This window comes from Diabrotica virgifera, chromosome 8 (assembly GCF_917563875.1).
Source record: "Diabrotica virgifera virgifera chromosome 8, PGI_DIABVI_V3a".
NCBI lineage: Eukaryota > Metazoa > Arthropoda > Insecta > Coleoptera > Chrysomelidae > Diabrotica > Diabrotica virgifera.
The window spans coordinates 43,580,417-43,604,636 of NC_065450.1; the positions used below are offsets into that span (position 1 = coordinate 43,580,417).

The 24,220-nt window shown below is 33.7% G+C and overlaps 1 protein-coding gene across 3 annotated transcripts in view; it reads left to right on the top strand.

The window, feature by feature from the left end:
• LOC126889923 (E3 ubiquitin-protein ligase MYCBP2) overlaps nt 1-24,220 on the top strand; it is a 743,799-nt gene that overhangs the window by 708,603 nt on the left and 10,976 nt on the right. For all 3 annotated transcript variants that reach the window (XM_050658657.1, XM_050658658.1, XM_050658659.1), the window contains exons 50-51: nt 7,251-7,420; nt 19,934-20,173. In XM_050658657.1, the coding sequence (XP_050514614.1) occupies nt 7,251-7,420; nt 19,934-20,173 (410 nt within the window). The remainder of the gene's footprint in view (nt 1-7,250; nt 7,421-19,933; nt 20,174-24,220) is intronic.

The window sequence follows — 24,220 nt, forward strand, 5'->3', positions numbered from 1 at the left end:
AAATAATCAAAAATATTAACAAATTAAATACAGATTTAAAAAAAAATACGGTTAATGTGGGTCAAAGGACACAGCGGAATTATGGGTAATGAACTGGTGGATTCCTTAGCTAAGCAGGCTCTAAAAGAAGGGATATATATTGACTACAAATGTACACCTGAAGAAATTAAAAATATTAGCACTAATATATATAAAACAATCTGGAGCAAAGAATTTGAGGAAATTAAAAAAGGTATGTACTATAAAGAAATCCAATGTACAATACCATCAAGACCATGGTTTGCAATGACAACTCTTCCAAAATACGCAGTGAGACAAATATGCCGGTTAAGATTTAACCATGCATTGATTCCAACATATCTACATAAAATTCATTTAAGAGACAATCCATATTGTCAATGTGGAGAAATAGGTGATGCTGAACATATGATTTTAAATTGCCCTCTAATACAAATAAAAATAAATATGCTTATAAGTAAATTATACAGTTGTAAAAATATAACACACCCAATAAATTTAACATATATATTATCACAAATTAATAATACAGAATTAATGCAATTATTTATAGAACATATTAAAAATATAAAAATCAATACAGTAGGGATCCTGGCCTATACAGAAAAATGCAGGCGGGTGTGGGGTAATACTGCACTTTGGTTGCATTGGTGGTGTATTGGCTAAACGTGCAGGGCAGGGTATGGTGCTGATAGAAAAGGCATTCAGGCATCAAATATCCAAAAATCTTTTCAGGCCATAATAATGAAAAGACCTTCTCCAAACGCAGTAAAAACTTATACTGAAATGATGGCATCTCCTGAGGTAAAATGTTCCGGAAGTAAAATGAGCCTCCGTTCGGATCTCCGGGTGAGGACTATCTCAGGGGGAACACCATTGCAGGTTAGAAAAATCAGGATAGGGTCTTGGAATCTTGGTAGTCTTACAGGTAAGAGTCTGGAGTTAGTGGATGCGCTCAAACGAAGAAGAGTTCAAATTGCTTGTATTCAAGAAACTAGGTGGAAAGGACAAAAGGCGAAAGAACTAGGTGAAGGATACAAATTGTGGTATGTAGGGAGTAGTAACACTAGAAATGGAGTTGGTATAATTGCTGATAGTGAAATGAAAGGTAACGTAGTAGAAGTTGTAAGAACGAGTGATAGAATGATGTCAGTGAAATTTGTAATTGATAAAGAGGTATTGAATGTTGTTTGTGTGTATGCTCCCCAAACAGGTCTGGGTGAGAATGAAAGAAGAGCTTTCTATGATCAATTAGGAGACGTACTGAGTGATATTCCAGCAGAGGAGAAAGTTATAATAGGAGGTGATTTCAATGCACATGTGGGCCAAACCAAGACAGGATATGAAACAATACATGGGGGATTAGGCTTTGGAACTAGAAATGAAGCTGGAGATGACATGCTTGAATTAGCAACAGCATTGGATATGGCGATTGTTAACACATTCTTTAAAAAGAGAGAAACTCAACTTATTACCTACAAAAGTGGACAACATCAATCCCAAATAGACTACTTCATGATAAGGAAAGAAGACATACGTGAATGCAAGGACTGCAAGGTAATAGTGAGTGAGACAGTAAGCCAACAACATAAGCTGCTTGTTCTGGACATCGAAGTAAAAAGCGAAACTAAACAAAAATATCGGAGAGGACCACAAAAAATCAAATGGTGGCTGCTGAAAGATGAGAAAGAAGGTCTATTCAGGAGAAGAATAGTAGAAAAAATATGTTGGAACATGAAAGGAAGCCCTAATACAATTTGGAGAAAAATGGCCAGTAGTATTAGAGAGACTGCTATTGAAATACTTGGGAAAACGTCAGGAAAAAAGTTTGAGGATAAAGAGACTTGGTGGTGGTCAAACGAAGTACAAGGAAAAATAAAAGAGAAGAGAAAATTATATAAAAAGTGGCAAGAAACCAGATCCGACACAGATCTTCAAAACTATATGGTGGCGAAAAAGGAAGCGAAAGTAGCAGTAGCAAAAGCCAAAGCAGAAGCGTATTCAAACCTATATGATCAACTTGATACCAGGGAAGGCGAAACGAAGATATATAAAATAGCCAAACAGAGAGCAAGGAAAGCAAAAGATTTTAATCAGATTAGATGTATCCGAGATGAAAATAATAAAATACTAGTTCGCGAAAGGGAAGTCAAAAAGAGATGGAGAAAGTACTTTGACAGCTTATTAAATGAAGAATTTGACAGACAGCCTGTAGAGTCAACGGAGACAGTAGCAGCAATGGTCACCAAAATAACCAACGAGGAAGTGGCTCAAGCGCTTCAAAAAATAAAGAAAGGAAAAGCGGTAGGACCAGATGATATTCCTGGGGAAGTATGGAGAGCATTGGGAGAGACAGGAACAAGGTGGCTAGCAGGTCTATTTAATAGAATTATGGAAGTCGGACAAATGCCAGACGAATGGAGAAGCAGTATACTGGTACCTGTTTACAAAAACAAGGGAGATATACAACAATGTACAAACTACAGGGCTATAAAACTGCTTAGCCACACCATGAAAATATGGGAAAGAGTAATTGACAGACGGATACGTGAAGAGACCGAAATATCCGAGAATCAATTTGGCTTTATGCAGGGTAGATCAACAACAGATGCAATTTTCATTATAAGGCAGTTGATGGAAAAATACAGGAGTAAAGAAACAAACGCTCATATGGTATTCATTGATCTTGAGAAAGCATATGATAGAGTACCTCGAGAGATTCTGTGGTGGGCACTCAATAAGAAAGGAGTCCCTGGTGAATATGTAAAGATTGTGAGGGATATGTATGAGGGAGTAACGACTAGTGTTAGGACAGGTGTGGGAGAGACTGATAAATTTCATGTGAAAGTAGGATTGCACCAAGGCTCTGTGCTTAGTCCGTATTTATTCTCATTAGTTTTGGACCAGATAACAGCGAAACTACAGGGTAACATTCCATGGTGCTTAATGTATGCTGATGATGTCGTGTTAGTAGGAAATAGTGAAAGAGACTTAGAACAAAAACTGGAACAGTGGAGACAAGCTCTGGAGGAAAAAGGTTTAAAACTTAGTAGGACAAAAACAGAGTATTTGGAATGTTCATTTAAAGATGGAGCTACTACAAATAAAATGGTATCTTTGGATGGTGAAATGATTGTGAAAAGCAATAGTTTTAAGTACCTAGGATCGGTATTACAGAGTAATGGAGAAATAGATGGAGATGCATGCAGTAGAATTAGGGCTGGATGGATGAAGTGGAAAGAAGCGAGTGGTGTGTTGTGTGACAGAAAAATTCCAATGAAGCTGAAGGGAAAGTTCTATAAAACAGCCATAAGACCGGCTATGATGTACGGAACTGAATGTTGGGCAGTGAAAAAGAAAGAGGAACAACGAATGCATGTGGCGGAAATGAGAATGCTTAGATGGATGAGTGGAGTGACAAAGAAGGATAAAATTAGAAATGAGTATATTAGGGGAAGTCTAGGTGTGGCACCAATTGATGCCAAAATGAGAGAGCATAGGTTAAGATGGTTCGGTCATGTTCAACGTCGAGACGTTAATCACCCAATACGAAGAATAGCTGAAGTGCAGATTCCTGGAAGGAGTAGGAGAGGAAGACCAAAGAAGACCTGGGGGGAGGCGATAAGGCAGGACATGTTGGTAAAGGGGATTAACATTGATATGACCCAAGACAGAATTGTGTGGAGAAATGCAATTAGGGAAGCCGACCCCGCATAGGGATAAGGCAAAGAGAATGATGATGATGAAGTAAAACTGTGTTTTTGCCTGATGTGGTATTCCCACTGATCAGTGGTCATTCCTTATAAAGTATGTAGAATAAGTAGGATAGAAAATGTTGAGTAGATAAGTATAGGAAAATATTATTGTAAAATAAATGAGCAAAATTGGTGAATCGGCGAATGAGCTTTGAAGGGCCCGTAGTCATACAACTCCAAAGAAAAAAAAAAAAAAAAAACTCCTCTCCTAATGTCTACTTCTGCGGAAGTGGAACCTTTAATCCTAGTTCTGACGTTTTGGGTTCCAGTATAAGTTTTTTAGTAGTTTGATCATGATTTCTTTCCCATCGAAACCGACTTCTTGCAAAGATGTCTTACTCCATTAAATGCTTTTTCGAAGTCTATGCAGCATAAACATTATATCTTTCTCTTGGCCGTAGCATTTTTGGGCCAGAACTAGTAATCTGTTGTCTCTCGTTCACATGCCGGCTTTGAATCTAAACTGATCGTCTCAGATTTTTGTTTCGCGCTTTTTATAGATTCGGTTATGTACGACTTTTAATAATAGTCCAAGAGGCAGCGCTGAAAAATCTCTTTGAATTTACTAAAGCTAGATTTTTCACAGTTGATTACTGTGATTGTGTAGAGAAGCATACTGCGGTCGGTCAAGCGAAACGTAGAACAGGGGTTACTGAGAGGGTATCAAAGTTGCTTTCCTACGAAGGTTATTAAATCCTTTTACTAAGGCTGAAAATCAGTACACACATTCTAAATTAAATATAAATAAAAGTTATTATAGTCGGTCAGCTGTATGACGGGAGAGAGCCGTTCGGTCGGCCCCAGTGAATGTACAGGGTTATTCACTATATTTTGACCCCCTTGTAAACTGCCTTTTACAGAATTAGAAACAAAAGGTAAAATACAAAAGTTATTCGATTTTTGAATTATGATTTTTTGACATATATATCGTACTAGTGACATCATTAATTTGGGCGTGATGACAAAATCGACTATTTTTTAAATGGAAATAGGGGTCGAGTGCTAGCTCATTTGAAAGGTTATTCAATTTACTATTCAGTAATATAAACATTAATATGATTAATTATACAGGGTGTCCAAAAATTTTTTTTAATTAAATTGATTGTTTAATTAATAATTCAAAATTTTTTTTGGACATTCTGTATAAATAATGATCAAAGTCAGGCAAATATGCAGGCTGAAAAGGAAAATATATGCGCATCTATATGCATATTATTTGTGTCAAATATGCATGTATATGCATTTATTTATGTCAAATATGCATTTATATGCATGTATTATTTGTGTCAAATATGCATGTATGTACATAATATTTTAAGTATGAAAATTGCTGTGGTACTATTTTATTTTTCACCAATTCTTTGAAAAGTATAAGTGGTTCGGAAGAAACTACTGGCTTCAATTCAGCAAAAATTTCTGCATAAAACGTTGCAGCCTCTAATCAAGTTCTCATCCAGTAACAATAGGTTTTGGTGGAAGAGGCAGACTCAGCAAATGTTCTTTATACAACTAATACCTTATAGGCGCCTTAAGAAATATTTTGTCATATTTGAAATAAAATTATTAACAAGAGGAAATTTATTTCTAATTTCTTCTGCGACCCTATTTAAACCATGTGCTAGGCAAGTTCTATGTACTAAACGAGGATGAAAAATTTTCAAATTGCTTCCTACTTTAACCATGTAAGGTGTAGCATTTAAAAGAAAAATAAAAATTTTTCGTTGGGAACAGCTAAAGGAAGAAAAAAAAAATGCTAAACTGTCTTGCAAAAACCTTAAAACTGTTACCTAGTGCGTTGGTTTTATTCAACTTCTTGGACGCAATTAAATGCGATTTACAAGCTTGCCCATTTTTAAGAGATCCGATTAATAAATGTGCGATGTAACGTCCAGAAGAATCAATTCTTTCATCCACACATACACATAGGCGTAACCAGGATGATCCTAAGGGGGGGGGGGGGGTGTTAAAACTACTGGAAGGTCTTTGAGTGGTATGGTGTTAAGCGTATAGAGCTCAAAGTCCATCCCAATGGAGGGAGTTATAACCCTCAAACCCCCCCCGGTTACGCCTATGCACATACATAAAAATATTTGTCTCCTATTGTCTCTAATTTTATGTTACTCAGTACCGCAGAATATACCTACAGAATCGATCTCGTTTCTTCTTAAGCTTCTTTCACTTGGAATATTCCATTTGCAGTATTTTCCAAGAAATATTCGCAAATTTTCGTTTGATAATTTGGACAAAGATATATTTTAGCTTAACAATGCTTCGAACAAATAATGGTTAAATGTCTCTTGCTCACTTGATTTCCGATTAGTTGATTTTAAGCACCTAGATATCGAATCTTGCTTTTTCTCTCCCGATTCTAATTTATTTTTTGTTACCGGTGTGTAAAGCAGTTTTGCAATGCTGGACTATTTGGAATTTTTTTCGCATGGAATCTGCAAAAAAATCCAACATACAGTAAACTAAATAATTTTTAGATCGGGGGTTATTTAAAGCATTTTAAATTAAAAATGTATATTTTTGGTTTTCTGATTATTTTTATGCAATTTAAAATATATTTAGGTTTACTTTGTATTTACTTACTGCATGCTGAGAATAATAATTTTCCCATATCAATGACCAATTCTGGATGCCTTGATCCACACAGAAATAATCAGGTACGAAGGTATTTGAACCATGAATAAACAAATAAATTCGCTTTCAAAACCTATTATGTGCACTTTATTTTTAAATATACCAGTATATGCAAAATTCAAGAGAAACTACAAAAATATGCAAATGCACTATTGCATATTTGCCTGACTCTGATAATGATCTTAACGTTTATAGTACTGTATAGAGAATTGAACAACCTTTCAAATGAGCTAGCACACGACCCCTATTCTCATTTTAAAAAAATAGTCGATTACGTCATCACGCCCAGATGGATGACGTCACTAGTACGATATATATGTCAAAAGATCATAATTCAAAAATCGAATAACTTTTGTATTTTACATTTTTTTCTAATTCTGTAAATAAAGCAGTTTACAAGGGGGTTAAAATATAGTGAATAACCCTGTACATTCATTGGGGCTGACCGACCGGCTCTGTCCCGTCATACAGCTGACCGACTATAATAACTTTTATTTATATTCAATTTAGAATGTGTGTACTGATGTGTGCCTTGGTAAATGGATTTAATTACCTTCGTAGGAAAGCAACTTTGATACCTCTCAGTAACCCCTGTTCTACGTTTCGCTTGACCGACCGCAGTATGTTTCTCTACACAATCACAGTAATCAATTGAGAAAAATTTAGCTTTAATAAAGTCAAAGAGATTTTTCAGCGCTGCCTCTCCGTCTATAAGGACTTACTGCGTGACTCATAAAGCTTATCAGACGGAATTCGTGGCAGTGTTGTGAGTTTGGCTTTTTCGGTAGTAGAATGAATTATGAAAAGTTATAAAATAAATTTCTTACCATTTAGGTCAGTGGAACCAACCAGAAGGACAATCTATTCAGCCTAGGCCAACCTGCTGCAACCACGATGATGGAGAAACTGTCGCAGTTATCCAATGCAGTCATTGTGGAAATTTGTGCGCAGATTGTGACAGATATTTACATTTACATAGGAAAACTAGACATCACCAAAGACAGGTATTATTACTTTTCTACTTTGTGCTGTTATGCAGGGCCCCCGCTACCATAAGTGCAAAGTGTGTAATGCACACGGGCGCCATCCTTTAGGGGCGCAAAAAGTGAGGATCAAAAATTGCAAAATATTTACAAAAAAAATCAAAAAGCAAAAATTAATTTTAAAATAAAAGTTGAGAAATTAAATAGATCAGTTTTACTTTGTTTGGATGACAGTATTAGTCTTTCTATAGATATAAAATCAAAAATCCTTCTATAAAAATAACAAACACCAATTCCGTAGACAAAACTGTAGATAAGAAATACCTAACTAAGCCCTGATTTCGTGGAAAAATTCTCAACATGTAAGTAGTAGTGTGTGGGCGGTAATTCTATCTCATCTATAGCCAACGATTGTGTGACACTCAAATGATGAATCGACAATATTTGATAATCGCGTACCCATCAAATAACTAATTAGACCGGCATGTATCGTCGTCCCCGTTAGCGAAATTATTTCGATTCGATTTTTTTGCAAATTACTCAAAATGAGGTCTTTATGACAAATCCAGAGAGCCAGGCGGTGCCTTGGTCGAAAAATTATTAAAACAAATTCACAAAAATAATTTTTTTCATTCGAACCAATTTTTTAGATCGCTTGGGTCATTCTGAGTAAAAAATGCCTCTTGTCATTTTTCACTAAAATTGATTGTTGTCGAGCTATACGCGATTTAAACTTTAAAAATGCGAAAATGGCCATTTTTAAGGCTTAATAACTCGATTTAAAATTATTAATATGAGAGTCAAAAAGTGACGAAGTCAAAGTTTAAAACCCCTCCTTCAAGATCCTGAAGAAATTTTTGTCATTATTTTATTACAAAGCTGTTGTTTTTAATTATTAACAATTAGCGCTATAGCCCAAGCTGTATCGTTGCCACCGTTAGCGAAATTATTTCGATGGTTTTTTTTTTTGCAAAAGCTTACTCAAAAAGAGGTCTTTATAACAAATCCGGTTCCAGGCGGTACCTTGGTCGAAAAATTGTTTAAACAACTTTTTTAAACAAATTCACAAAAATAATTTTTTCACTTCGAACAATTTTTTTTTAGATAATTTGGGTTATTCTGAGCATAAAAGTTCTCTAGTGATTTTTCTCTAAAATTGATTGTTGTCGAGTTAGGTATATGGCCATTTTTTCGCATTTTTCAGATCTTAAATCGCGTATAACTCGACAACAATCAACCTTAGAGAAAAATGACAAGGAACCATTTTTTACTCAGAATGACCATAGTTATCTAAAAAAATTTGTTCAAAATGAAAAATTTTCTTTTGTGAATTTGTTTAAAAAAAATTGTTTAAACAATTTTTCGACCACGGCACCGCCTGGTACCCTGTGGATTTGTTATAAGTATTATGGTAAGTCCCGTCTAAAGGTACGTTTTTACTGGCGCGGCTCGCTCGTTTAATCGCTGAAAGATCGTCGCTGAACAGGGTTGCCAGATTGGGGTATTTTCCCACAATTTTTTGGTAATTTGAAACCATCTAGGGGAATTAAATTTGCGAATGTACATAGAACTGTATATTATACCCTCATATAATCGAAGACGATAGGACCTATGAATTATTTCCAGGGCCTCTGTTAATAAGTAGTATAATTTTGGTTTACTCTTCTTTACATATGACTACTATACTTCATTAAAATGTGCCAAAAATTTAAATTTGGGAGATTTGAGCTTCAATTTGAGGGAATTTCAGTTTCTAAATGAGAGATTTATAAAATCACATCTGGCAACTCTGTAGCTGAACACTGAATGCGGTGTAGGTATCTGATTGTGCGTGTGGTTGTGTGGATTGTAGGAGCCGTTTTGACTGAAGCGTCTATAACCTTTGTATGGGCGAGATTGCTTATATTATTCCGACGACTTTAAAACACTACTCCCGGTCGCCTTTCTAAAACCGGAAGTCCTAGGTCAAGTTTCTCACCTTTAGGACCATCCTTGAATGATAAGCTTTCGTTCGACATCTCATTTGTCATTCTACCTAGTGGAATGACGGAGGAGTTATTTTCACGGACGACGAACAGACGGGCAGACAGGCATGAAACCAGAAGTACGTATATATTTGTTCTCATCTTGCTATAGCGCGTCGAATATTACATCGCTTGTACTATTGACTTTAAAATAGTACTTGCGGTTGCATTTCTAAAAGCGGAAGTCTTAGGTCAAATTTTCTCACCTGTAGTAGTATCCTGGATGATAAGCTTTCATTGGACACCTAATTTTCATTCTACCTGGTATAATGAGGAGTTATGTTTACGGACGGACGGACAGACGACAGACGGACAATATTAATATTATTATTCAAAGAAAACAATTATTGTTAAAATACATGCGAGCAGAGGAAATAGAGGATGAAGAAAGAATTGTCCAACGCTACAAGATTAGAAAAACATGCAATATTTAAAAGAAGACATGAAGAAGGATACTTCAAAATTGTGATAAACAACCATTTATTAGGAAATTATGAAATGATACATACTTATAAAAACAAGCTTCACTTCACAAAAATTTCTCAAATACAAAACTCCGAAACGCGCACCGCCAACAAATCACACGAGCAGTATACCGCAATCAATGCTCAGATTCAGCGACGATCTTTCAGCGATTAACGAGCCAGCCGCTGCAGTAAAAACGTACCTTAATGGACAAAATTTGAAAATCGCGTTACTCTAGGTTCGCCATCCACAAAAAGGTGGGATGTTGTGAGGTGAGCAAAAATGTTCTCGGGTTAAGTCTAAACCCTCTATGTGTGAGAAGATGGTCCAGCAGAATTGATTCAATAAAGCCCCTTAAACTTTATTTAATTAAGATTTGCTATGGTGTTATTTGTTCCTATTTTGCTTTATTTGCACCTACCTACCTACCTTCAAAAAAAAATAAAAAAAAATTATCAAAATGCCTTAAGGGGCGCCAAAATCATTTTTTGCACACAGGCGCCAGTAGTTCTTACGGGGGCCCTGCTGTTATGCTATTACGAATAGTATTATCAAACAATAAAAATGTATGAGTAGTAAAAAAGTAAAAAGGTGCTACAAAAACTATTTAGCATTGATAAAACACTGCACTGTTACTAATAAAGCAAGTATAAAAGTTATACTGAGAATAAATCAGGTATATCTAAGCAAAATCACTACCAATAAACATGGAATAACTTAGATATAGGTTATACTTGATATAAGAATTTAGTCCAGGCTTATACCGACCCACACTTTATTTTTATCTAAGGACCCACTCCCTTGTTTAAGTCTGGTATACGCTCTGAAATTCGCTGGTGTCGCTCCTAGCGGATTACTAATTCAACTTTCACCGGTAATTTTGTTTTCACCCATTTTGAAAAAATGTGAAATCTTTGTATTATCCACGTCCGTTTGTCCGTCTGTCCGTAACCACAACTCCTCCGGCAATATAGCAGCTAGAATGACAAATGAGATGTCAAATGAAAGCTGATAATCCAAGGATGGTACTAAAGGTGAGATATTTGACCTTGGCGGTCTGTCCGTCGGTCTGTACGACCGCGAATATAACTCCTCCATCATTATACCAGGTAGAATGACAAATGAGGTGTCAAATGAAAGCTTATAATCCAAGGATGGTACTAAAGGTGAGATATTTAACCTAGGCGGTCTGTGCGTCGGTCCGTACGACCGCGAATATAACTTCTCCGTCATTATACCAGGTAGAATGACAAATGAGGTGTCAAATGAAAGCTGATAATCCTAGGATTGTACTAAAGGTGAGATATTTGACCTAGGCGGTCTGTGCGTCGGTCCCTCCGACCGCGAATATAACTCCTCCGTCATTATACCAGGTAGAATGACAAATGAGGTGTCAAATGAAAGCTGATAATCCAAGGATGGTACTAAAGGTGAGATATTTAACTTAGACGGTCTGTACGTCGGTCCCTCCGACCGCGAATATAACTCCTCCATCGTTATACCAGCTTGAATGATAAATGAGGTGTCAAATGAAAGCTTATAATCCAAGGATGGTACTAAAGGTGAGATATTTGACCTAGGCTGTCTTTCCGTCGGTCCGTACGACCGCGAATATAACTTCTCCGTCATTATACCAGGTAGAATGACAAATGAGGTGTCAAATAAAAGCTGATAATCCAAGGATGGTACTAAGGTGAGATATTTGACCTGGGCAATCTTTCCGTCGGTCCGTAGGACCGCCAATGTAACTCCTCTGCCATTATACCGGGTAGAATCACAAATGAGGTGACAAATGTCAAAGTTTAGTAAGAATGACTCAACATTAGTAAATTCGTATATCAATCCACGCAAAGTTACACGTAAAATTCAAATATCGTCTTCCAGTTCTACTTTCGATTACTTTGGGTGAAAACCTAGGACTTACGAAGTCCAATTACTTGTTTAAATTTATGATTTAATTGTTATCGCTTAATATTTACAACGCAAAAAAGTAATTAAATTGTAATCGATTTTTTTAAGATTTTGCTAATCATTTTGACGTTCTATTTATGAAATATTAATTTCGTACTTCGGATACTTTCACAATTATCGTGTAGATGACGCTAAGATTAATAGATTAATTTATAATTACATATTACGGAACATTAAAAGAACTTAAATTCAGTATTTAAAACGTAAGTATATTTAAGGTAAAAATATATGTATACCACAGCTTTGGGCTTTGACCAACTAATATTTTTTATAATTAACATTTTTAATTTTAATTTTAAATTAATCACTTTGACATTTATGTCAAATTTCCAGTAAACGTTTACAGACTTGCAACTACTGGCGCCAAATATCTTATACACTTAGATCATAGATAAATAATATAGTATTACCAGATGCACATAGATTTGGCCAACTCGGAAAAATAGCGTAACGCGGAGCAGTTCGGGTCGGTGGTATATCTATCTCCCTCTACCGGCGCTTAGCTTTCTCTCTCTAGCATATGATGGCCGCCGCCTGTGTGTCACTGTCGTTCCGTTACTCCCACCTCTCGGTAGATACGCTCACACTCGCACTACAGACAAAGATAGCTAAACCACCGTACTTGATATCGACGTTACACCCCGATGCATTGAGTGGCATATCCCTAGCCAAGTCTATTTTCTTTACATGTCTCTGACTGGCGCTCGCGAATTTATAAATATCCCCTCTACGTACGAGCTCACAGCGTATAACCTATTTAATGACTGTCAAAGTCATCAGAGACAAAAATATACTATTTTTTTATTTGTTTTGTGAGTAGGTATATAATAAAAAAATGTGTTTAAGAGGTATTGCGGCTATCGAGGAAGTTGATAATTGAATTAACATGATGGAAAATACACGAAAAAAGAAAACTTTCAAAGAATAAATTCTTTTTCAAAATATACTGATAACGAATTCAGAATAAAAATCAGGTTTTCTAAATACATATAATGGTTTTTAGAAAACTTAATAGGTGATTCACTTATTGTGTACAAGCGACGAGGCTTATCCTCCACTCTACAAGAAAAATAAGATCTTTATTTTCTATTAAATGTAGAAAATCTCTCACAATATTCTTCAAAATATGCTGAAATTAACATACATATTTATATTGCATTCATAAGCAAATAAATCAATTTGTTTACTTTTTCTTCACTTTCCCATTTAATGCAACGTTCTCTTTTATTTGAAGCCATTTTATGAAATACTCAAACTCAACATACAAGATAAGAAATAACGATTTAATAAAATATAGCCGAAAATTCAAAAGCTATAGCCATAGCCCATCACAAAATTATGAAATAAAATTTTATGTTGAAAATCTTCATTTATTTGAGTTTATACGAAGGGAAAAACAACTGCGGGTATGCGGGAATTTGGCTTGTCAGTTATAAAAAAAGTCAAAATTGACATATTTCACCCAATATATCATTGTTTTGTGGATTTGTGGCAGAAGATTGCGCTGTTGCGAAACTATTATTTTGGAATAAAGTGGGAATACTTATAACTAACTTATACCGAGTTTATTGTATTGTATATTATTATAACATTATAACCAATTATTTGCGTATTATATCTACCTTATACTTAGGATAAGTATTCTAGATATAAATACGGAATAACCTCAGAATAAGAGTGTTTTATTAGTAAGGCAATACAAGCAGCGCCGGATAAAGGCGCGGGCGAGCCGGGCGGTCGCCCGGAGCGCCAAATTTTTAGGGGCGCAACATATTTGAGGAACACCGATATAAAAATAAAATATTTTATATATTAACTTTTAACATTTTTCCTAATACGATTGAATAAGTCTACTATTATTTAATTTAAAAGAAAACTATTTCTATCTATAGTCAGAATTCATAACTCAAAATAAAGATTAATAGATTAACCAAAGCCCACTATTAAAAATAATGCAACCTAAGAATTGTCATGGCTTGTATCTTGTATCATTCATACAAAGTTAATGCAGAATGCAGACAAATTCTTTTACGATCTAAAAAGTTTGTTCATTTTTTTTAAAAGGTCATTTGTCACGTATAACGAATAACGTATGTCAACAATCTACTTAAAAATAGAGGAAGATCAAATTTTAAATTATCAACAAACTTAAGAATAGTCAGCGATACTATACTGGCGTTAATGTTATACGCCTCATTTGTTAAATAATATTTTTAGTCTTTCTGTAAATTTGCAATGGCGCGGCGTGCGTGCTTTGTGAAATAACAAAAAGTTTTGTAAGATATTGATTGTGGAATTAATGAATTTATATTCTTTTTATGGTATATAGATTTAGGTAAGTTGTTATCTACGTAATAAAAAAATAATAAATGAATAATTAATTTTATGATAGGAAATCATAATATTCAATGGCACATTGTCATGAGGTAAACGACGAAAATTTTGAACATTTGAAGTGATTTTTTAAAATTATTATTCTTATCGGTCTTAGTAAATATATTATTATCTATTCTTTCATTGTAAAGTAATTAGTAATTTATATACCTATTGATTTAAATTTCTTTTTACCAAACTATGACTATTGACGATTAGGAATGATAAGTTCTTCTTTACATGAATGTACACATGTATTTACAGAAACCTATTTCGAGTACCTACTTTGTAAACGTTAAGATGTTTTATTTTTGCACAAAAACGGCGCGTCGTATGAAAAAGGTTAGATGTTTTGTCACAAATTGAACGAGGAATTCTAAAATGATTTTTTTTAATATCTCAGTGGCGTACTATTTTTTTTTAATTTAGACCATTACCCGTATGCGCGCCAATGATGGATATAAAATGCTTGATTTTATATCAAAACATGCGCAAAGAAAGATTCCAACAACTCGTTTCTCGGAAATGCGTTTATAGAACAAACTTTCATTATTTTTTTATGTAGAATTACTCATTAAAGTTTGTCGCACTTATTTAGAAACACCCTGCATCCTTTCTAAGGATTTCCACAGTTTTCAGTGTATTCCTTCACTCAACCGTTTTCTCCAGTTCTTTCTGTTTTGCCAGACACCTTCCGCAGATTTCTTCTTTCCATTGCTTCATCCACTTCATATCTGAAAGATCTTCGGGGTCTGCCTCTCTTTCGTCTTCCTATCGGGCTCCGCTCTGTTATTCTGTTTATCCAACGTTTTTTTTTGCTCTTCTCAGTGCCAATATTCTTGTTCTCATGATCATTTTTCAGTGCGTCACAGTTTTTCGATTTCTCTCTAATGCATTAAGTTTGATGAGACGGAAAAAGCGGTAGCTCCGTGATTAAACACAAAAATAATGCAGCATTACAATGGTTATATACATAAGATGTCTATTCCTAACCTACGTTTGATTCGTTGATATTTAGAATGCGCGTTTTTTCTAGCCAACCAAATACACGTATTACGAACATTTGACGAAAACTTCGTCCATTTTGGCCATTTTTTAGAAGTGTCAAAGAGTCAAGTGACGGTTATTATTCAGGTCAGTATTTTGTGTACCTGTCATTTTGAAATTTCGAATTCGACTTCCCTTGTGTTTCACAACGTTTTTGTGCATTATTTTGTGTTTTGGTTTAGAATTTAGTTCGTTAAAAGTTAGTTTTGTATTTTGGTTTAGAATTTAATTCGTTAGAAATTAGTTTATACTCCAGGTCATTATGCAAGAAAAATATCCATAGTAAGGAGACGTAACTCATGGCTGAAGAACCTTAGGAACTGGTTTGGATGTAATAACAATGAATTATTTAGAGCCGCGGTTTCAGAAATAAAGATCGCTCTGATGATTACCAACTTTTTAAGCGGAGACAGCACCTAGAGAAGAAGATAAAAACACAGTTTATGGATAGTTTTGTGTCATTTTTTAATGTTTCCATTTTTATAAATTTAATTAACAATATTGTTTACTTTTTAATTTTATTCCCCTTTATAAAAAATACCTACATGTTAACATATTGTGTAAAAATCAAATCTATTAAATTACTAATTAGTTTAATTCCACAAGCTTTTCATCTACATAAAGTACGATTCTGGCATCTGTCAGATTCGTCAATAATTACATGAAATAAGTCTCGACACACCCAATACAGTATATGACGTCATAATTAATGACGCACTGAAAAATGATAATGAGAACAAGAATACCAGGTTAATTGCTTCTGTTATATTATGTAGTCTATTATATCTGAGTTCATTCCCATTATTTTCTTAATGTCTTTGTTATTTATTCTATCTCTTTTTGTTACTCTGCAACTTCGCCTTAGGAATTCCATCTCTGTTACTCTTATTGTATTTTTGGTTTTCTTATTTATTATACAATTTTCACACCCATAAGTCAGGATACTTGTTGTCATAGAAGTTCAATTTTCAACTTTCTTCCATTGTTTTCCATAGCCTTGGTTCTAGGTGTCGAGTCACAGGCCTACTCATTATTATAATAAAACAATAATCAATGATTTTCAATTGAATTCAGATGATTGTAGATGCCAAGGATATGACAACGGCTCTAACATGAAGGGAAAAAATAAAGGTGTACAAGCTCGTGTTTGCAAGGAATATTCTCGTGCTTTTTTTATACCATGTGGATACCACCCCCTCAATTTAGTCATTGGAGATGCAGATTGTGCGCATGCAGTAGGTACAGATGCAGATTTTGTGCATGCAGTGCACACAATCAACATCTTTTTTGGTATTGTACAACGTTTATACATATTTTTTTTCTGTTTATTGACAATATACATTTATCTTTATCTTTTGTTTCCCTCCTTCGTCGCTTGAACTTCAAATGCGCTCGTTATGCCATGCCATATGTGGCATCAGTTATATATTATAAAATATATTTGAAATTTTGATTTTTTGCTTTTTTTAGTAGTTTTTATATTTGCAGTAAATTTGTATATTAGTATCAAAGGGCGCCAAATTCTGTTTTGCCCGGGGCGCTCAAAACCCTAGAACCGGCCCTGAGTACAAGTACAAATAGTCCAGGGTTATTGCTCTAAATTTTAAAGAACCGCTTGGATTGATATGAAATTTGGCACACACTCTAAACAGTGATACTCAACCTGCGGCCCGCGGGCCGCATGCGGCCCTCTAGAGTTTTTTATGCGGCCCGAAGGCTAACAAAAGGGCCATCAAGTTATTTGTCAAATTTCACGTGTTTTTCAAATTATTTGATAGCGTGCAGATGTGTTTGAGGCGTGTTTGGGCGTGAGGCAGACAATTTAATGACTTTAATTTTAAATTATATTGAAATTTTTAAGAACTCTGATTAAAAGCAAGGTATTATTAACTTTTAATAATAAATTATTAAAGTTAATGAACAAATACTTATTTTAAAAGAAAAATCAATACTTATTTACTTCATTGCAACGACCCATTTAGTAATCACAAGAAAAATTCAGGTCCGGATTAACAAAAAAAAAAAAGAATCTAAAATAATTGTGACCTTGAAACAACACCCTGTATATTAAAATTTTCAAAATTCGTCATCACATTTGAAAATAGCACAAAAAACTAAGTTTAATTGATCGCTTCAATTTTTTTGCGCAGATAATTTAATGATATTAATTTTGAAATCATATCGAAATTTTTGTTTTGAAAGTTCAAGTTCTTCAAAATTTCGACATAATTTCAAAATTAAAGTCACTGAATTATCTGCGCAAAACATGGAAGCTCCATTAAGAGGATCGGTACGTTTTTTCGGCTGCAATGCTATTCAAATGGGGATTCATTTTTTTCGAATCCTAAGAAAACTAATAAGTATTTTTGAAAAATTTAAACGCAGAATGAAATATTACGTTATTAGAGAGGACCGAAAGTCCCAGAGAACTTCTATATTGTTTATTTTAATAAGTTACAGCGGTGACAATCTAAGAGAAAATTTAGTGTTATTTTTAATTTCAAATGTCTCATTCAAAATAAACTTTTTATTTATTCTAAGGGACTTTCGGCCCTCGGTAATAATTTAGTCTTTCATTCTGCGTTTAGATTTTTCAAAAATATTTATTGGTTTTTTCAGAATTCGAAAAAAATAAACACAATGTCCCTGGTAATATTTTCCAAATCTATCTTTGTCATACAACGCACTTAGTCGAATAGAATATTGTCAGTCAGACACTGACAATCAATGACAATTTTAAATAATTATTTGACATGAATCGGGAATATTTTTAGTTGTTGATTAAATAATATTGTTATATAGTGTATTTGATAAATAATTGATTTAAGAGGTGAACTTGTACATATTATTACAATCACTAAATACATAGGTAGTGAAAAAATTATCACATTTATTAACTGAATTAATAATTTGCAATTATACAAAAAATAACAGTTATCCAAGAACATTCAAAAGCCATCTCTTTAAGCTAATTATGACATTGTCAAGTAAAATGACATTCCAGTAATATGTACATATCCATACCAGTGTGACTTTTACTACACGTAATTTGCCATGTAAAGACAGAAAAGGTAGGGATAGTCGTAAAATATTTGCGAATTATGTACCCATAGCCTTAAAGGTCTTTTTAAATGTGCAAACGGGTTTTGAAAATTTCAATATATGTACAGGATGTTGGTTTAAGGTCACAATGGATTTATAATTTTGTTCAATCTGGACCTGGATTTTTCTTGTGATTAGTAGTTAGGCTTAGGGTTCTAAATGTGACATGTGTACCAAATATCAAAAAATATATAAGGTGGTTCTAAAGTTATGAGTCCACAAAGAAATGGACAAAATCGATAAAACACCTTGTAACTCGGTTATAAAGTCAGTGGAACAATAAATTTAATATGTCTGGAACCGCCTCATTTACCTCTATTCACCATTCAAGTATTTCCGTTTCCCAATGCAACACCCTGTATACTACTTCATCTTGATTGCGGCCCGCAAGCTGTGGCAATAGTTACTATGTGGCCCAGGAAAGAAAAAGGTTGAGTATCGCTGCTCTAACATGTCAAAGAAAAAAAAATGATATTGTGCCGACGTGTGCTTTTGCCCTGGGGGTAAGTATCAACATTCAAGATCAGTCCGGAAATAGATAAACTGACTAATAATTCTAAGCAACTTTTGTTCTATAAAGTTTTTTCAGTAAGTCGATACTTTTCGAGTTATTTGCGCGTGATTATGTTCATCGGTTCCATGTGTTTTTTTTTAATTTGGTGTTTAAAGTAATTTTTTTAATTAAAAAAAAACTCCTTCTTTTTCAAAATAACTTAAAAATTATTAGTGATATCATAAATCTCAAAGGGTAAAAAATGTAGGTTTTGCTTTTCTGAATATTTTGAATTTTTTATTTTTCTGTAAGACAAAAATTGGTCAAGATATGGCTGTATAAAATTTGCATACAAAATAAAGCTTATCTAACACTTTAAAAAAGTTGTGATGAGTTTTTCCCAAAGAGTGTTTCATTTTTTGGTTATTTCACGTTGAAATAAATATTCGATTTAGAATTTGACGAATAAGAACCTACTTTTCATTAGCTACAACTCTGCTTGTACTGGGTCTACAGACTTCATTTACATACACCATTTTTTTCACTTTTTTATAAGCTATATTTTTGCTAAGAATATTTGCTAAAAACGTGTTTTTTTTTATTGAAAAATGAACATATTCACTCGCAAATTAATCGAAAAGTATTGACTTAGTGAAAAAACCCTATAAAAAAAATTTGCTTAGAATTAATCAATTTATCCACTTCCGGGCTTATTTTGAACGCATATTTTTTCACCCCCAAGAAGAGGTGATACTCACCTCCAGGACAAAAGCACACATCGGCACGTTATCACTTTTTTCTTTGACATGTTAGCTACGTGTGTGCCACATGTCATGTTAGTCCAAGCGATACTTTAAAATTCGGAGGTTTTTCAACATTTTACCGTGAGCGAATGGACTAAACGTAAATGAAATATAAAATCACTATACCTATCTTTTAAAATAAATCGATAGAGAGAAGAATTACAATAATACGATATGACCAAAACATATCATGAAAAATTATCTAAAATTTTTATTCTCTAACTTTTCTAGCAGTAAAATTTTATTATATTTTTAGGTTTGCAAAGAAGAAGAAGAAGCCATCAAAGTCGAACTGCATGAAGGTTGTGGAAGAACAAAATTATTCTGGTTATTAGCATTAGCTGATCCAAGAACACTAAAAGCTTTAATAGAATTTAGAGAAGGAGGAACTAGGACTAAAGCAGTAGGCATGAGCGGAGTTTGTAGATTTTGTGGAACATCCGGTAATTCTGGACTTCTGGCTATTGGAAATGTTTGTGCTGATCATGAGTGCCAGGTATGTAAGTTTGTACGAGTAATAGTAAAAGAAATCTTAATCTAATATACACTTTTCAACGAAAACTTTTCGTTTATAATTTTGCAAAAGTCTGTGTGTTATTGCGTTGCCGCTCCTGCAATACTTAGAGCAGATGTATCGATGGATTCTTATGTAGTTTTGTCTTCTGAATCCAAATCTGAAAACGGCATTTCGATATCTCTAACCGTCTTCGAGATAATCGACCTCAAAATCTAAAATGTGACGTCACAATCCGGTTATTTCCTACCACGCAATAAACGTCATCTGAAATCTTTGATTAGGAAGTAGGCTACTTTTTTAATCTGAATTTGTTAAGCAAAGCCATAGCCACCTTTACTTAACAAGCCATGAAGTTGAAACTTGGCAACATCTATTGGTAGACCGATTAATTCTGACAGTTCTCATTTGTTTTTAAATAATTTTCACTGTATACAGAGAAACTGAAATATTTTACAATATTTCGTGCTCCAAATTATAAAGAACATTAAAAGGTATGTTATTAAGATGATTTTAGTTCAATATAATATATTTTTATATAAACTTGCGTGCATATAGAAATCCGTCAACTTAAAAAATTTGTCATTTTTAATGTCTCATATTTCCTAAACCTGTTGGCAGATTTAAGTGATTTTTTTTAATATGTTATAGCCTAATTCTTTAACAATACCACTGTAATAATATTGTTGCTAACCAGTTAAATTTTTATGGTGTACAGGGCGTTTATAAAATACTGAAATTAAAACCCAACTATAGACTCCGGTTTTCTTAACATTCTGTTTTTTGATTAATTCGTTTATATTTAACAACTAGATTTGTTATTTATCAATTCAGGGCGTTTCTAAATAAGTCCGACAAACTTTAAGGGGAAAGGAACAAAATGCAAAATTTTGACGCCTGTATTTTAAATGTACATAATCATTTTTTTCGAATTCTGAGAAAACTAATAAGTATTTTTGAAAAATTTAAACGCAGAATAAAAGATTACTTTATTACCGAGAGCCGGAAGTCCCTTAGAATGAATAAAAAGTTTTTTTAATGACATATTTGAAACTAATAATCACACAAAATTTTCTTAGTTTTTCACCCCTGTAAGTTATTAAAATAAACATAGAAGTTTGCAGGGACTTTGGGCCCTCGGTCCTAACGTAATCTTTCACTCTGTGTTTAAATTTTTGAAAAATACTTCTTAGTTTTCACAGGATCCGAAATAAATTAATCCCGTTTATATTCTTGTTATTGTTTTTTTTTTGTATAATAAACGTTACTTACAAGGAATTACTTTTAATATTATTTTGTACAAACTTCTAATTAATAATATTTTCTTGTTCGACTCAAAAAATACTATAAATTTTACCAGAATTTGTACTTTAAAATCGTAGTTTCGAAAGCGGTAGTCCGAAAGTCAGACTACCGACGTCATAAATTGCGACGTTGCCTTTTTCTCTTCATGGCTTGTAAAGTAAAGGTGGCTATGGCAAAGCAAATGTTATTATTTACATTGGGTGCGTTCGGACGACCATAGCGGCTGGCATTCAGCAGAAATCGGCTGAGTGGTTGTATCCAGCCGTGATAGGGAAAGCTTAGTAAATCTCTCAGCGGCTGGCTTCCAGCGGTGACGTCTGACAGCTACTGCTGGCTCAGCTGTCCAGCCGCTGTGGTCGTCCGAACGCACCCATTGGAGTTTGACACTTCGTGAATGTAAAACTAAATTTTAAATTATTTAGCTATTAATAAAATATAAATGACATTTTATAGTGAATTTAATTATTATATAAAATAATATGTGTAATAAATCTATAAAAATACAATTTGAGTATATTTTGAAAGCAATAATGTATTAATAACTTTCAAAAGGTTTGTAGGAGTAAGTATACGGCCTCCCCTTTAATGATAAATAGACTGTTCCATAAGTACTACTACAGTTCATCAGTAAAAAGTATCTTTATGTATTATGTATTTCACAATATTTGAAAATTGTTCTTAAAATGTTGTTTGGAATAAAAAATATAATATTTGACGAATTTTCTCAAATTATGGATACCAACATCATTTTCATTTATAAATCTTGTATTTTTAATTTGACGAAGAAAAGTTATTCTTCATAAAAAGCTCTTCTTGGTCTAAGATTTATGATACAACTATCACGAATCAAATTTTATTAATTTTATACGAGGTATATAAAAAATATGAATTTCGAGTAAAGTATCTTTATAAACTGCGCGTCATAGAAAACGGGCACCCCAAAAAATGGGTCATGTTTGATGTCAAGTGTCTCCTAAACCTGTCGTCCGATTTAAGTAATTTTTTCAATATCTTATAGCTTTATTCTTAACAAAATCGCTGTAATAATATTGTTGCTAAACACGTAAATTTTGATTGTATACCGGATGTACGAATCAAACTGTGTTTTTTCCTCAAAGTTTGCAACACCCTGTGGCATATTCTAGCATTTATAAATTACTGAAATTAAAATACAACTATAGCCTCAGGTTCTCTTAACATTCTGTTTATTGATACATTCGCTTATAGGTTTGTTCGTAGAACGATCAGCAACCGTTGCCAACCGTCAGACGCAAGCGCGTTCGTAGTCTACGAACTCGAACTGTTAACTGCGCAGCGCTAACTGTTAACTCCGCATGCGTCTGATGGTTGGCAACGGTTGCTGATCGATTGGATCGTACTACGAACAAACCTTATATTGGATAATACAAAAGTTAGGTACTTTATAACAACAAGCCATGTTCTTCATCAGTACAGGGTGTTTCTAAATAAGTACGACAAACTTTAAGGGGTAATTCTGCATAAAAAAATAATGACCATTTGCTTTATAAATATATGTCCGCAAGTGCTTCGTCTCTGAGATACAGGATGTTGAATTTTTTCTTACAAACCGACTATTTATTTATTGCATTAAAACCGGTTGAGATATGCAAATGAAATTTGGTGGATTTTAAGAAATAGTTATTGCGCATTTTTTGACATGCAATTAAGAATTTTATATTCACGTATGCACGCCAATGGTGAATATAAATTTTTTAATTGTATGTCAAAAAATGTTCAATAACTACGTCATGAAACCCACCAAATTTTATTTGCATGTCTCAACCAATTTTTAAGCAATAAATAAATCGTCAGTTTGTAAGAAAAAATTCAACATCCCGTATCTCGGCAACGAAGCATTTGCGGGCATACGAGTGTAGAGCAAACTGTCATTATTTTTTAATGCAGAATTGCCCCTTATAAAGTTTGTCGCACTGGTTCTCGCATTTAGAAACACCCTGTACTGATATGGACCATGTCTAATTATTAAAGTACCTAATAACTTTTGTACTATCCAACATAAGCGAATGAATCATAAAACAGAATGTTAAGAAAACCTGAGGCTATTGTAGGGCTTTAATTTCAGTGTTTTATAAATACTAGAATATTTCACAGGGTGTTGCAAACTTTAAGGAAAAAACACAGTTTGATTGGTACACCTGGTAGGTATACAATGAAAATTTTCCTGTTTAGCAACAACTTTATTACTATATACAGCGATATTGTTAAACAATAAAGCTATAAGATATTGAAAAAATTACTTAAAGCGGACCACAGGTTTACGAGATACGAGACATAAAAAATGACCCATTTTTTGGGGTGCCCGTTTTCTATGACGCGCAGTGTAGCTCACAATATTTAAATTAGAATGATATATTTGCACATTAAAACATAATTTTTAATTCTAAACAACTTTTCGTAATAGCAATTTTCCATATTATGAATTTAAATACGTATATAAACAAAGTTTTCGTTATGATAATGCTCGCATTTTCAGCTTGTTTATTCTAATTTATACAAACTTCTATACTGTACCAGTCTGACACTGTTATGTTTCTCCAGTCTTTTAGAGTTTCGCTAGCCTAGAGTCTACCTTATGATTCATGAGTGTCCCTATGGCTGCTTGGTTATCTGTGCATATATTGATCCGTTTCAGTTCGAAAACCCTCATGTTAATCTCTCTTGCACACTGTAAGATTGCAAAAC